Source organism: Terrapene carolina, unplaced genomic scaffold, assembly GCF_002925995.2.
Source record: "Terrapene carolina triunguis isolate 2854851 unplaced genomic scaffold, T_m_triunguis-2.0 Scaffold137, whole genome shotgun sequence".
Classification (NCBI taxonomy): domain Eukaryota; kingdom Metazoa; phylum Chordata; order Testudines; family Emydidae; genus Terrapene; species Terrapene triunguis.
In genome coordinates this window covers 504,086-515,992 of record NW_020664488.1, presented here as the reverse complement: position 1 = coordinate 515,992, position 11,907 = coordinate 504,086, and the positions used below count along the sequence as shown (strand labels likewise).

Below are 11,907 nucleotides of genomic sequence, written 5' to 3'. Positions count from 1 at the left end.
TTGACTACATTTATTTCAGAAGCATTTTGGCTGTAGAGCAGTGTAATAACAGAGCAAAATGACTGCTTATTCCATTCCTGGGGGACATAGCAAGAACAGTTTTCTGATGCTCCACAAATGGTGTCTGGTCACATAGGGTATGTCTACACTGAGATAAAAAGCCCATGGCATTGAGTCTCAGAGCCCAGGTCAGCTGACCCAGGCTGCAGAGCTAAAAATACCAGTGTATACATTTGGGCTTGAGCTGGAGCCATGGCTCTGAGACCCCTCCCCCTCATGGGGTCTCAAAGCCCAGGCTCCAGCCCTAGTCTGAACATCTACACTACAATTTTATAGCTCCAGGAGCCTGAGTCAGCTGACCTGGGCCAGCTGCAGCTGGCTGCGGGTCTTTTATTGCAGTGTAGACGTACCCTTAGTTCAGGTTGTCCTCTAGTCTAGTTGTTAAATAGTATTAAAAGCTAATAATACATTTTCCTAACATTACTTTTCCAGCTAAGTAATTGCTGTAGTTGCCAGAGGGATATTATGCAGTTATGTGGGGGGAAACTGTTTCCTTGATACAGTCTTTCTATTAAGATTTAGCCCATGCTATTAAAATTTGGGAAACCTTGAACTAGAATATTTAAGAGCATGCACTAGTTTTATTCCTTGTTGTTTTGAAGCTACTACTGTGACTGGAAGTATAGCCATTTGCATCAGTCACTTAAGTTGCATTATTTTACTTTTTTGCTTCCTCCATGTTTGTTTTAGTGCCCAGAGAGAGACAAGGGCGTACTCCTCTTTGGTGTATATTATAGGTGGTATTTCTTTTTTTGTGGTAGAAGTATACTTGGGTCATATCGACTGCAGGTAGCTGCATACTGATTGAATGTTATCTGAAGGTTATGGCCTGTACCAGTTGTGTATGAGCTCCAAATGTTAGCAGTTTTTGTCCTTTATTTTCCAGGAGAGGGTAGTGCTTGGGATTTTTGTGGGGGTTATTTAAACAGCAAAGGCTATCAAGGCTGAAACCAGCTTACCCACTCTTTATTTTTAAGCTGCTATCCGTAAAGTGTAAAGACAGTGTCACAGATGACAGACAAAGCTAAATCTCTCTTTAATGCTTCCAATGGAAACTGGGTGTGCTCAGCACCTCTGCAAATTGGGCACAGGGGTTTCACATCAGGCTTACAAAATCTGTGAATGTTTCCAGAAAATTTGGCTGTAACCTAATCAGTTTTGTACCAAATGAAATGAAGCAAGATAAACAGGCCATTCTGCAGTGCTGGACAGTCATGCTACAAGTCTCACCTGGTAGTCTTTTTACTGGGGAGGAGGATATTGATTGTGGGGCTTTCTTGAGAACCTGTGGGAAGTAGGTTTGGGAAGATACTGTAGGTTTGTCTGGTTTGGGGATCATGCTTTTTCTTAAAGTATTCTGTATAAACTGCAATGCAGTCTGATAAGTACAGTAAACACATCTGAATGCTTATTTCAACTGTTGCAATTCTCTCCTTCCCTCTCCCCTACGTTTTTTTTAATTTTAATTTATGATTGTCCATGAAAAGTAGCTGAACTTTGACTTCTGAAACCATGGCTTGGTCTATTGGTACCCACAAATTGATGGAAGATTGAGTGAATTCTCTCCTACTGCTACTCTTGCTGAACAAAATTAACCAAGGAAAGGAAGGACATAGAGAAGAAATTCTTTAATTGCCTATACTCTAATGCTCAGGGTAACAGACAAGAGGAATTGAAATTGCTCATTTATGAGCATAAATTCTATCTAGTTAGTATTACTGAAACCTGGTGGGATGATTCACATGATTGGAATGTTAAAATCAATGGTTATATAACCCATTTAGGAAGGATCTAGTGGTGGTGGGAAATGGGGAGGGTAGTGGCACTCTGTCACTGATAACTTTGAAGAAAATTATCCTGAATGCTTATGGATCAATGTCATAACAGATCAAGTACAATGTTTGTTACAGACCCCACTAGGGAATAGGATGACCACCACCTTATACACCTATCTGAAATGTGTAAGGAAAAAAACCCGTGTGATCATGGGGGACTTCAATTTGAGTAACATGCTGGAGGCCTCATACCATCAATACTAAAACATCCTTGGAATTTCTAAACATTATAGATGATGATTTCCTAACTTAAAAAGTGTTGCAGCCAACATGGGAATTCTATATTCTGAATTCTGGAACTGATCACAGAACTAAAAGTAATCGTAGCTTAGGTACAAGTGATCATGACTTGATCAGTGAAAATGTCCAGGAAGAATAAAGTCCAGAACAGTGAGATATAGATATAGATATATAATTATACACACACACTTGGTGCTTTAATAGGGCCAATTTCACAAATCTGAAAACAATTCTGAGCCAAATTAGCTGGGAGGAAGAATTTAATAAGAAAAATGTGAATGATAATAATTGGGAATAATTTAAGAACACCTTACTAGGTGCCCCAAAAGCCCCAATCCCACAACTGAGGAAGAAAGCCATGCTGGTTAAAAAAACAACTTGCTTTAGGGAAAAAGTCGCTGTAAAAAATAAAAATAAAATAAAATGGAAGAAAGGGGAAGATCATAGTAATGAATATTAATCAGAAGTTAAGAATTGTAGAAAATTGATAAGGGAAATGTAGGGACACAAGATGAAATCAATGACTAGCTGAGTTAAGGACAACAATAAGGAGTTTTTTAAATATTTTAGAAACAAAAAGAATCCTGACAATGGCACTGGTCCATTACTAGATAGAAATGGTAGAATTAGCAATAATGTAGAAAAGGCAGAAGTGTTCAATAAATATTTCTGTTCTGCATTTGGGGGGAAAAACAGATGATTTAGTCTTCTCAGATAGTGATGATAATTTTTCCATTCCACTAGTATCTCTAGAAGATGTTAAACCGAAGCTACTAAAGTTAGACATTTTAAAATCAGCAGGTCCAGATAACTTGCATCCAAGAGTTTTGAAAGAGCTGGCTGAGAAACTTGTTGGAGCGTTAATGCTGATTTTCAATAAGTCTTGGAGCACTGGGGAAATTCCAGAAGACTGGATGATAGCTAATGTACCAGTTTTTTAAAAAGGTTAAACGGGTTGACTTGAGTAATTATAGGCCAGTCAGCCTAATATTGATGCTGGGCAAGATAATGGAGCGGCTAAAACAGGACTCGATAAATAAAAAATTAAAGGAGGGTAATGTAATTAATAGAAATCAACATAAGTTCATGGAAAATACATCCTGTCAAACTAATTTACCTATTTTTGACAAGATTACAAGTTTGGTTGATAAAGGTAATAGTGTTGATGTAATATGCTCTAAACTTCTGTAAGGGGTTTGACTTGGTACCCCATGACATTTTGATAAACTCGAATGATATAGAATTCATATAGCACACATTAAATGGATTAAAAACTGGCTGGTCTCAAAATGTAACTAAATGGTTAATCATCAAGTGGGTGTTCCCCTTTGGGGTCCGGCAGGGATCGGTTCTTGGCCCTACACTATTCAACACTTTTTTTATTGATGACTTGGAAGAAAACAAAACCATCACTCATCATTTGCGGATGACACAAACATTGTGAGAGTGGTAAATAATGAAGACAGGTCACTGATTCAGCACGATATAGTTCACTTGGTAAGCTGGGCGCAAGCTAACAATATGCATATTATAACTGCTAAATGCAAATGTGTACATTTAGGAACAAAGAAAGTAGGCCATACTTATAGGATGGAGAACTCTGTCCTGGGAAGCAGTGGTGGATAATCTACAGAATATGAACTCCTAATGTGATGCTGCATCCAAAAGAGCTAATGCAATCCTGGGATGCATAAGCAGGGGAATCTCGAGTAGGAGCAGAGAGGTTATTTTACCTCTGTATTTGGCACTGGTGCAACTGCTGCTGGAATACTGTCTGGTTCTGATGCCCACAGTTCAAGAAGGATGTTGCTAAATTGAAGAGGGGTCAGTGAAGAGCCACGAGAAATGATTAAAGGATTAGAAAACATGCCATTTTAGAATAATAGTCAAAGATCTATTTAGCATAACACATAGACAGTTAAGGGGTAACTTTATTACAGTCTGAGTACCGACTTGTGGAACAAGTATTTAATAGTGGGCTCTTCAATCTAGCAGAGGAAGGTATAACACGATACAATGGCTGGAAGTTGAAGCTAGACAAACTCAGACGGGAAATGAGACATACATTTTAAATGAGGAGTGTACTTAACCATTAGAATAATTTTACCAAGGGCTGTGGTGGGTGTTTCACTACCAACTTTTAAATCCAGATTGGATGTTCTTCTAAAAGATGCACTCTAGGAATTATTTTGGGGCAGTTCTCTGGCCTGTGTTATACAGGATGTCAGACTAGCTCAGAGGTGGGCAAACCATGGCCCGCGGATGGTCCTGCCCGGCCCCTGAGCTCCTGGCCCGGGAGGTTAGCCCCGGTCCCCTCCCCCGCTGTTCCCCCCTCCCCTGCAGCCACAGGAGCGGCGGGTTGGATAAGGGGCAGGGGGTTCCGGGGGGCAGTCAGGGGATGGGGGCAGTTGGATGGGGCGGAGGTTCTGGGGGTGGTGGTCAGAGGATGGGGAACAGGGGGCGGTTGGATAGGGCAGAGGTTCTGGGGGGGCAGGGGATGGGGAACAGGGGGAGTTAGATAGCGGGTGGGGTCCCGGGGGGGGGGCGGTTAGGGGCAGGGGTCAGGGGACAAGGAGCGGGGGGGTTGGATGGGGTGGTGGGTTCTGAGGGGGGCAGTAGGTGCGAGGGGTCGGATACGGGGTGGGGGCCAGGCTGTTCAGGGAGGCACAGCCTTCCCTACCCGGCCCTCCATACAGTTTCCCATCCCGATGTGGCTCTCGGGCCAAAAAGTTTGCCCACCCCTGGACTAGATTATCAAAATGGTCCTTTCTGGTTTCAGAATCTATGAACTCCTTATAATAGGGCAGTACACCCTTTCTGGATAGCTCTTTAAGGGAGCTGTATCACAGTAGTGTGCTTGCGCTGGGTGAGCACATAATAGATTTACTAGCTGCTGAGTCTGTGTTCTGAGGACTGCATGGACTGGCACTTGCTTTGTTAAATGCTTCAGAGTTTGGGGGAATCCTGGGTGTTGATGGGCTGCTAAAGAGCAATTTGTATTACATATTTTTAAGGGATCTCCAGATTCTGTGTTCCAGTGACCGTTTGGGAGACTGTGTGAAACTTCCTGCTGCTTTATAATACATTTACATCTGCTGTGACTCTCCAAATTTAGAGTGCAGTGAGTGTGTCACCAATTTACCCCCCACATTCCCCCATACCTGGGCCAAAACACAAAGGGGCAGAGTTGCAGGGAAGTGTAAAGCTGGAGTGCCATCACTGGCATCCAGCACAGCTTTCTTTTAATGCCCCTGCCTTGTCCATTCTGTCCAGAGTCAGCATATTGGACATTCCACTGCATGAGATGCCTCCTTTTAGCAAAGGTATTGGAATGTTCTGCCATACAACCTGTCTGAGAATCTTTTGGGTGCTTCTGTAAGTTACAAATCTTGCTGGATGTTCTTGTAAGGACCGTAAAAGAAAATCAAGGGGTCCTAACACCTTAAGGGTACTCTTACAGCCAACAGAGTGCTCCAGAATGTGTGGTTCATAAATTAATTTCTGTAAGTCATGGTTTTAAGGTATCAAGTATCAAAGGGGTAGCCGTGTTAGTCTGGATCTGTAAGAGCAGCAAAGAGTCCTGTGTCACCTTATAGACTAACAGATGTATAGGAGCATGAGCTTTCGTGGGTGAATACCCACTTCTTCGGATGCATGTAGTGGAAATTTCCAGGGGCAGGTATAAATATGCAAGCAAGAGTGAGTAAGGTTTTAAGGTAGAGTTTCTTCGGAAACATTTTCTCTCCTACAATAAGTGATCTTCAGAGGGCAGAGAAAAATGCTCTATACTCATTTATGAGCTTAATCTAGCAATCAGTAAAACTAGATCAGCATGTATGAAGTCATCTTACAGGGCTTCCTGACACTCACCATTCAGCAGCATTCATTAGCTGGTAACAGTTCTTCCAAGCAACCCTTCCAAGAGCACATTTTATTGTGCTTTTGCCGTTAGTTTGGGATTAGATTTTTCATTTAATTAATGATTAAAAGCTAGTACCTGAGGCCTCAGTAAGAATTGGGAAGCCTTGAATTACTTGGTCTGTAGAGAAAACTTATGAGAGGGAATGCCTGTAACATGAAAGCTTCCTTAAAGGAGGCAAAACTGGCTGCAAAACCATTATTCATGGGTAAAATCTCCATTAACTAACTTAATTCTCATTGTAACCTGGGGAGTCCTTGCTGCTTGAACATCTGCGGGCTTTAGAAGAAAAATATATATGGAGTAAGTATTAAAGGAATCCACTGATATTGACCAGGATCAAAGGTTTGTGCCTGCATACACAAAGGAATGAAGGCTTGGTCTGATTTACACAGGAAGAATTTGTTCCACATATATTAATCTGTCAAAAAAGCCGCTTGATTTCCTTGGATAGGGTTTAAAAGACCTTTGTTTTACTTCCCCCTGCCCTTTGTTCTAGCCCCTTCATATCTTCAAATCATGTGAAAAAGCACTTTAAGAAGCACGTTTCAAAAGGGCAGAGAACAAATGTTAGGTTGATGTGTTTTAAGGCTCTTTTCGAATTAAAGGTGGTTTAAATTTTCTCTAAAACAGAATATTAATGTAGCAATGGATTAATGAATATTTTGCAGGTGGAGAAGAGTTAAATTTTTATTACATAAGAAAAAAATGCATTTCAGACTCGTTACAAAGTTATAAGGGGCACACTTTTCTTCTGTTGGCTTCATGTTCAGTGGCTTTATTCTTGGGAGAGAACGTGGGTAGGCCACTGGACCAAGAGTCAGGAGATCTGGGTTGTATTCTCATCTTTGTCATCTTGGGCAAATAATTTTACTTCCCCTCTGTGCCTGTTTTCCTTCCCACCCTTTGTCTTACCTTGTCTATTTAATGACAGGTTTCAGAGTAGCAGCCGTGTTAGTCTGTTTCCGCAAAAAGAACAGGAGTACTTGTGGCATCTTAGAGACTAACAAATTTATTTGAGCATAAGCTTTCGTGGCTACAGCCCACTTCTTCGGATGCATGGAATGGCTATATATACAAGTACTCCTGTTCTTCTTGTCTATTTAGGTTGTCAGCTCCTGGGGGCATGAACTCTTAGTATGTGTATATACAGTGGCTGTTATAACAAGGTCCCAGTCTCAGTTGAGACCTCTTTGCTGTGCTCTAATACAATTCATACACAGCAGTATCTCTTGCTGGTTTTGTTTTTTTCTAGCATTATGTTGCTTGCTGCTATTGTCATCTTCATTATGGAGCTGTTTCTCTTTTCCCTACTTGCCTCCTGTTTTTAGCATGCATTTTCTTAAATGCCGCTCTGTATAGGTCAGTGATACTGACGGTTGAAGATGTCTAACACCAGGACTCGAAAAATCCAGCTTTCACTCCCCTCCCCCACCCCAAAAATAATTCTAGTCTTTACGTTTGGGGCGGGGGAGATTCTCTTCCAAATGTAAGCAAAGTGTAACCCAGGGCTGCTCCTCAGGGTCAGCTGCTCTAGGCACTGCTTTTAGCAGACGAGTGTTCTGGGAGGAAGGGGGAGGGGTGGATTTGCAGAGCGTGATGCAGGGATCCATCCAGCAGAGCAGAGGGCTCTTAGACTTGCAGGGAGGAGGGAAGATCTATGATGAATGGATTTATTGCAAGGAAGGGGCTGCACAACACTGATTTGTGTGGGGAGTTACTATAAATATATTTATTGTGGGGTGAGGGGCTGTTTTCACTTGATTTATTAGGAGCTACTGCTTTTTGTGATGGGGTGCAGCATTAATGGATTTAGTTGTGTTGGGAGGGATTGCTTTATCTGGGAGATCAGAGTTCAGTTGGTTGCAGACCAGGATTTTCCATTCCAGCCTGCAGGAGATTGGGCAGGAGAGACAGTGGCTTGGGACACCCCAGTGTATATCAGCCTGTTGAGGAGTCTTGGGTTAGTGGTTTGTAGGGTAAATTTTTCAAGCCTTTTGACTAATGCTTTTTTTGCTTCCTATGCCTCCCGCATCTCTCTCATCTGTTGGAGTAGCTACCAAATGCACACCTCACTCAGGACTTGCTCCCAGGGCTGCTCATCCTCAGCTCCGCCATTTCATTTTTGATATTTTTTGAAAATACTTGCTGTAGTTTTAAATAGGACTAAGTTCCTCTCCACTTTCCCAAGACAGCAAGGTATAGTTATGAATCCCTCCACGGGGTATTGTCGGTCGTACTCATGAAAGCCAGGGACTAATACCAGTGGCTACTGCCAGACGTTAATGCCAACCCACTCCACTCTGTATTGTTCCTTGGTCATCCTTGGACAGACAATTGTGGTTATGTCACATTACAGGGTGGTTTTATGATGTGAACCATTGTTCACTATGGTCTGGGATGAGAACACGAGTGTATCTAATGCATGAGTATGTTGCGCTACTTAGTCACTGGTAGACTGACGTGTTCTCTCAACAAATCTGTGTGCTCAAGGAGTGATTGAATAACTACCTGCCTTTACCTAGGACTGCATTCATCACCTCTATTGGCATCCTAAGAGGTGGAGAATGTTGGAATTAATGCAGATGCTCTTACCTTTCATTCGTTCTGATTTTCAGGGTTCTCCTTATACAATGGAGGAGGGATGAATGGCACAAGCAAGATGATGGATTTTCTGGAGGAACCTCTGCCTGGTGTGGGTACCTATGAAGATTTCAATACTATAGACTGGGTGAGAGAAAAGTCCAGAGACCGGGACAGGCACAGAGAGGTAAGTTTGTTTCTTGTTGCTTTGCTTTTCGCTGGTGGTGCAAAGCAGAATTGTCTGCATATAAACCTCTATCTCCTTGTCTCTGAATACTTTAATCTTGGGACACTTATAGGAGTATCTGAGGGTGGAGGGGTTTCTCCCAGTGAGTGACCCGAGCACTATTCCACAGGTGATCTTTTAGTCCAAGGAAACGTAGATACAAAATTTTACCAAACATCAAAATGTACCAGCTGTATGAGCCCTGCATCTCTGTGCAAGGATTGTTAGTCTCTCGGAATGACACGTGGGATTGAGGAATTGAGCCAACTGAATTTATCCCATCTTTTCCTGAGTTTCTCTGCATCCAGGATGTGGGAGGTTTCTGGGAACTGCATTACTGTTATTAGGGGATAATATTTGAACTGGGGAAGATAGCGAACATACCATGTACATGGTTTTGTTTGTAAGGAAGAGCAAGATTTCTTTTTGATCACATAATGGCTATTATCAAACAATAAAAACATAGCCATTAATTTTCAGCCTTGAAAACATGTTCTCTGTTGGAGAAGACTGAAGTGAAGTAACTCATGAGTTCCTTCTCCAGCGCTTTCTGGCTATGTGTGGTGAAGGAATTGGTTTAGAATGGCAGAGAGTGCCTTAAACGGGGAATTAAGCTCACTGACATGCTCCTGTATCATAAGACACTTGTTGGCAAGCTTTTTATAGGGCAGTGACTGGCCTAAGCATATTAAATGTAACTCTGTTTGCCAAAGTATTCTTTTGAAAGTTACATTGAGCATGACACAGTAGCCTCTGTCTTAACAAGTGAGGAGTCCCCAAATCTACGACTGCCAGTCAGCACAGGAAAGGTGACAATCTTGCGTGATGCCCAGACTATCCCAAAGAGGAACAAGTACTCAAAGACCCTGTAAACGGCTGTGTAGATGCTACAAGCATGATTTCTCCCACCCCCACAGCTCCTTCATCGCTATCTATGATGGGAACTAAACCAAAGGGATTGCATAGAAAAGAAAATGAAAAACCGGTGATTGGCATGAATAGCCTTGTTGAGAAATGCCCAGACATGCTGCTAATAATGCTACCTCCTCTGTACAAACAACTTCAGACCAGGTCATACCAAAAATTACTAACTGGCCAAAAAGATCAGATTGCCACCGTAAAAAGAAACCTACAGCAGTTAATTTATCCTTTCCAAAAACTCCCTCCACCAGCCTCACTGGGTCAGTAGTAGCTATGCTCACAAACAATCCGGCTTTTGCTGCTAAAAGGCAAAATCTAAAGAAACAAGTAATTAAAATCCTTCAGCCAGAAAGGTGTCTGCTAACCTTTTTTATTCCAGTTAATGGGGATTTGTTGTTTGGCCAATGAGTCTTTTACCCAGGAAGAATAATGGACTTGCATCAGAATTGTTAGTGCGCTCAATAGCCCCCATTTGATCCTTTCATACAGCCTTCAAGAGCAGTAAGATGAACAAACTTAAAATAGTCTCTCATGTTAGGTAAACTTTATAGGGCAGAGCCTTAGAAGAAGTTATCAACCTTGATCTTGAGACTCAGAACTGTGTCTAAGCATTAAGAGACCACCTCAGAACAGTTGAATACCTCTGAACCAAAATGTCTGGCCCGAAAAGCCGCGTTGAAATAACCTTTCCATTAACTGGGATTTACACACACATGCAAGGTCTTGACAATCTCAGGAATTGAGCTTATTACAGATCAGAGTCTACTTGAGTGCCCAAAGTAATGCCCAGCCTCTGTCATTCCTCCCCTGGTCAAGGGACTAGATTGAACACACTAAGCATTTGTACCTTGCTGAAAAATATGTATCTATCTAGGAATTAGTATACTAATTGAGGGTGCATGGCATGATGACAGGTGGACATGGAATGCTCTGAAGGTAGTTCTGTTTCCACAAACTGCTCAGGACAACAGTCCTATTAATAGTAAAAATGCTGGGTTTGAGAGAACTAAAGAATAACATGCAAGTTTGTGTGTTTAAATGGGAAAAGACATTTAAGGTGAAAGTTGGATTTAATCTTTTCTTTGATTTTCCTGGTTTTGGGAAGCTTAATTGTCCTTGATCCATGCTTTTGTACCTACTCTATGTAATGCATTGCTTACAATACTGGATGTTTTGATTCTGGAAACCCTGCATTTCCTGGATAAAATCACGTGATTATAGGATAGAGTTCGAATCTTAACTCTGAATTTTGTGTATTGGTGGGAGAAACTCAGACCCTAACGTTACTATTAGTATTTTTCTAGGATTAATTAAGAACATCTGCTTCTGAAATAGATCTGTCTATGTGTCTGCTAAAGAATGTTTAATGTCTGCCTTTTTAAACCTTTCCTCCAGATTGCTAGTAAAAGTAAAGAGTCAACATGGGCCCTGATTCACAGCGTGAGCGATGCCTTCTCTGGTTGGCTGTTGATGCTCCTCATAGGACTGTTAGCAGGTGAGAAGACAATACCGTTTAAAATGAATTCCCAGTCCTGCACTATAGTGTCTGCATTGATTCCTTCTAACCCACACTCTCTTGTGTGACCAGAGCCTGTGACTTTCTGGTCCAGAGATGAGTGCCGCCATTTCTGCTTACATGGTTTTACAGTGGAATATGAAATTATATTTAAGCACTTACAGCCATAGTGCCTGTGTGTCATGATACAAAAATCAAACAAGCTAGAATTCCCCTTACTGGGCATATTAAGTCTGCTGTTACCACTGCAAATAGAAGACTCAGCCCAACAAGGAGAAAATGCTAAATCAAAGAGAAACGTCTCATCTTCATCATACCCCGTCAGTCACCAAAGAATGGCTCTGGCCAGCAGCCAAAGGGAGCAAGTTCCAAAGTTTGGGGCCCCGAGTTCTTCTGCCAGTACTGGAGAGGCCAACTCCAGGGACTGACAGCAGGAGATTTTTTTGCTCATTTTTAATTGCTGCAATGGAATAAAGGTGAGGGGGAGGGGCTCTCAGATAGCCAGTTCCCAGACCTTTCAGATTTCAGAGTAGCAGCCATGTTAGTCTGTGTCCGCAAAAAGAACAGGAGTACTTGTGGCACCTTAGAGACTAACAAATTTATTTGA

General features: G+C 41.9%; 1 protein-coding gene across 3 annotated transcripts in view; it reads left to right on the top strand.

Annotated features, from left to right (window-relative positions):
- LOC112120748 (H(+)/Cl(-) exchange transporter 5) overlaps nt 1–11,907 on the top strand; it is a 121,140-nt gene that overhangs the window by 90,983 nt on the left and 18,250 nt on the right. For all 3 annotated transcript variants that reach the window (XM_026653365.1, XM_026653363.1, XM_026653364.1), the window contains 2 exons: nt 8,673–8,824; nt 11,180–11,279. In XM_026653365.1, the coding sequence (XP_026509150.1) occupies nt 8,673–8,824; nt 11,180–11,279 (252 nt within the window). The remainder of the gene's footprint in view (nt 1–8,672; nt 8,825–11,179; nt 11,280–11,907) is intronic.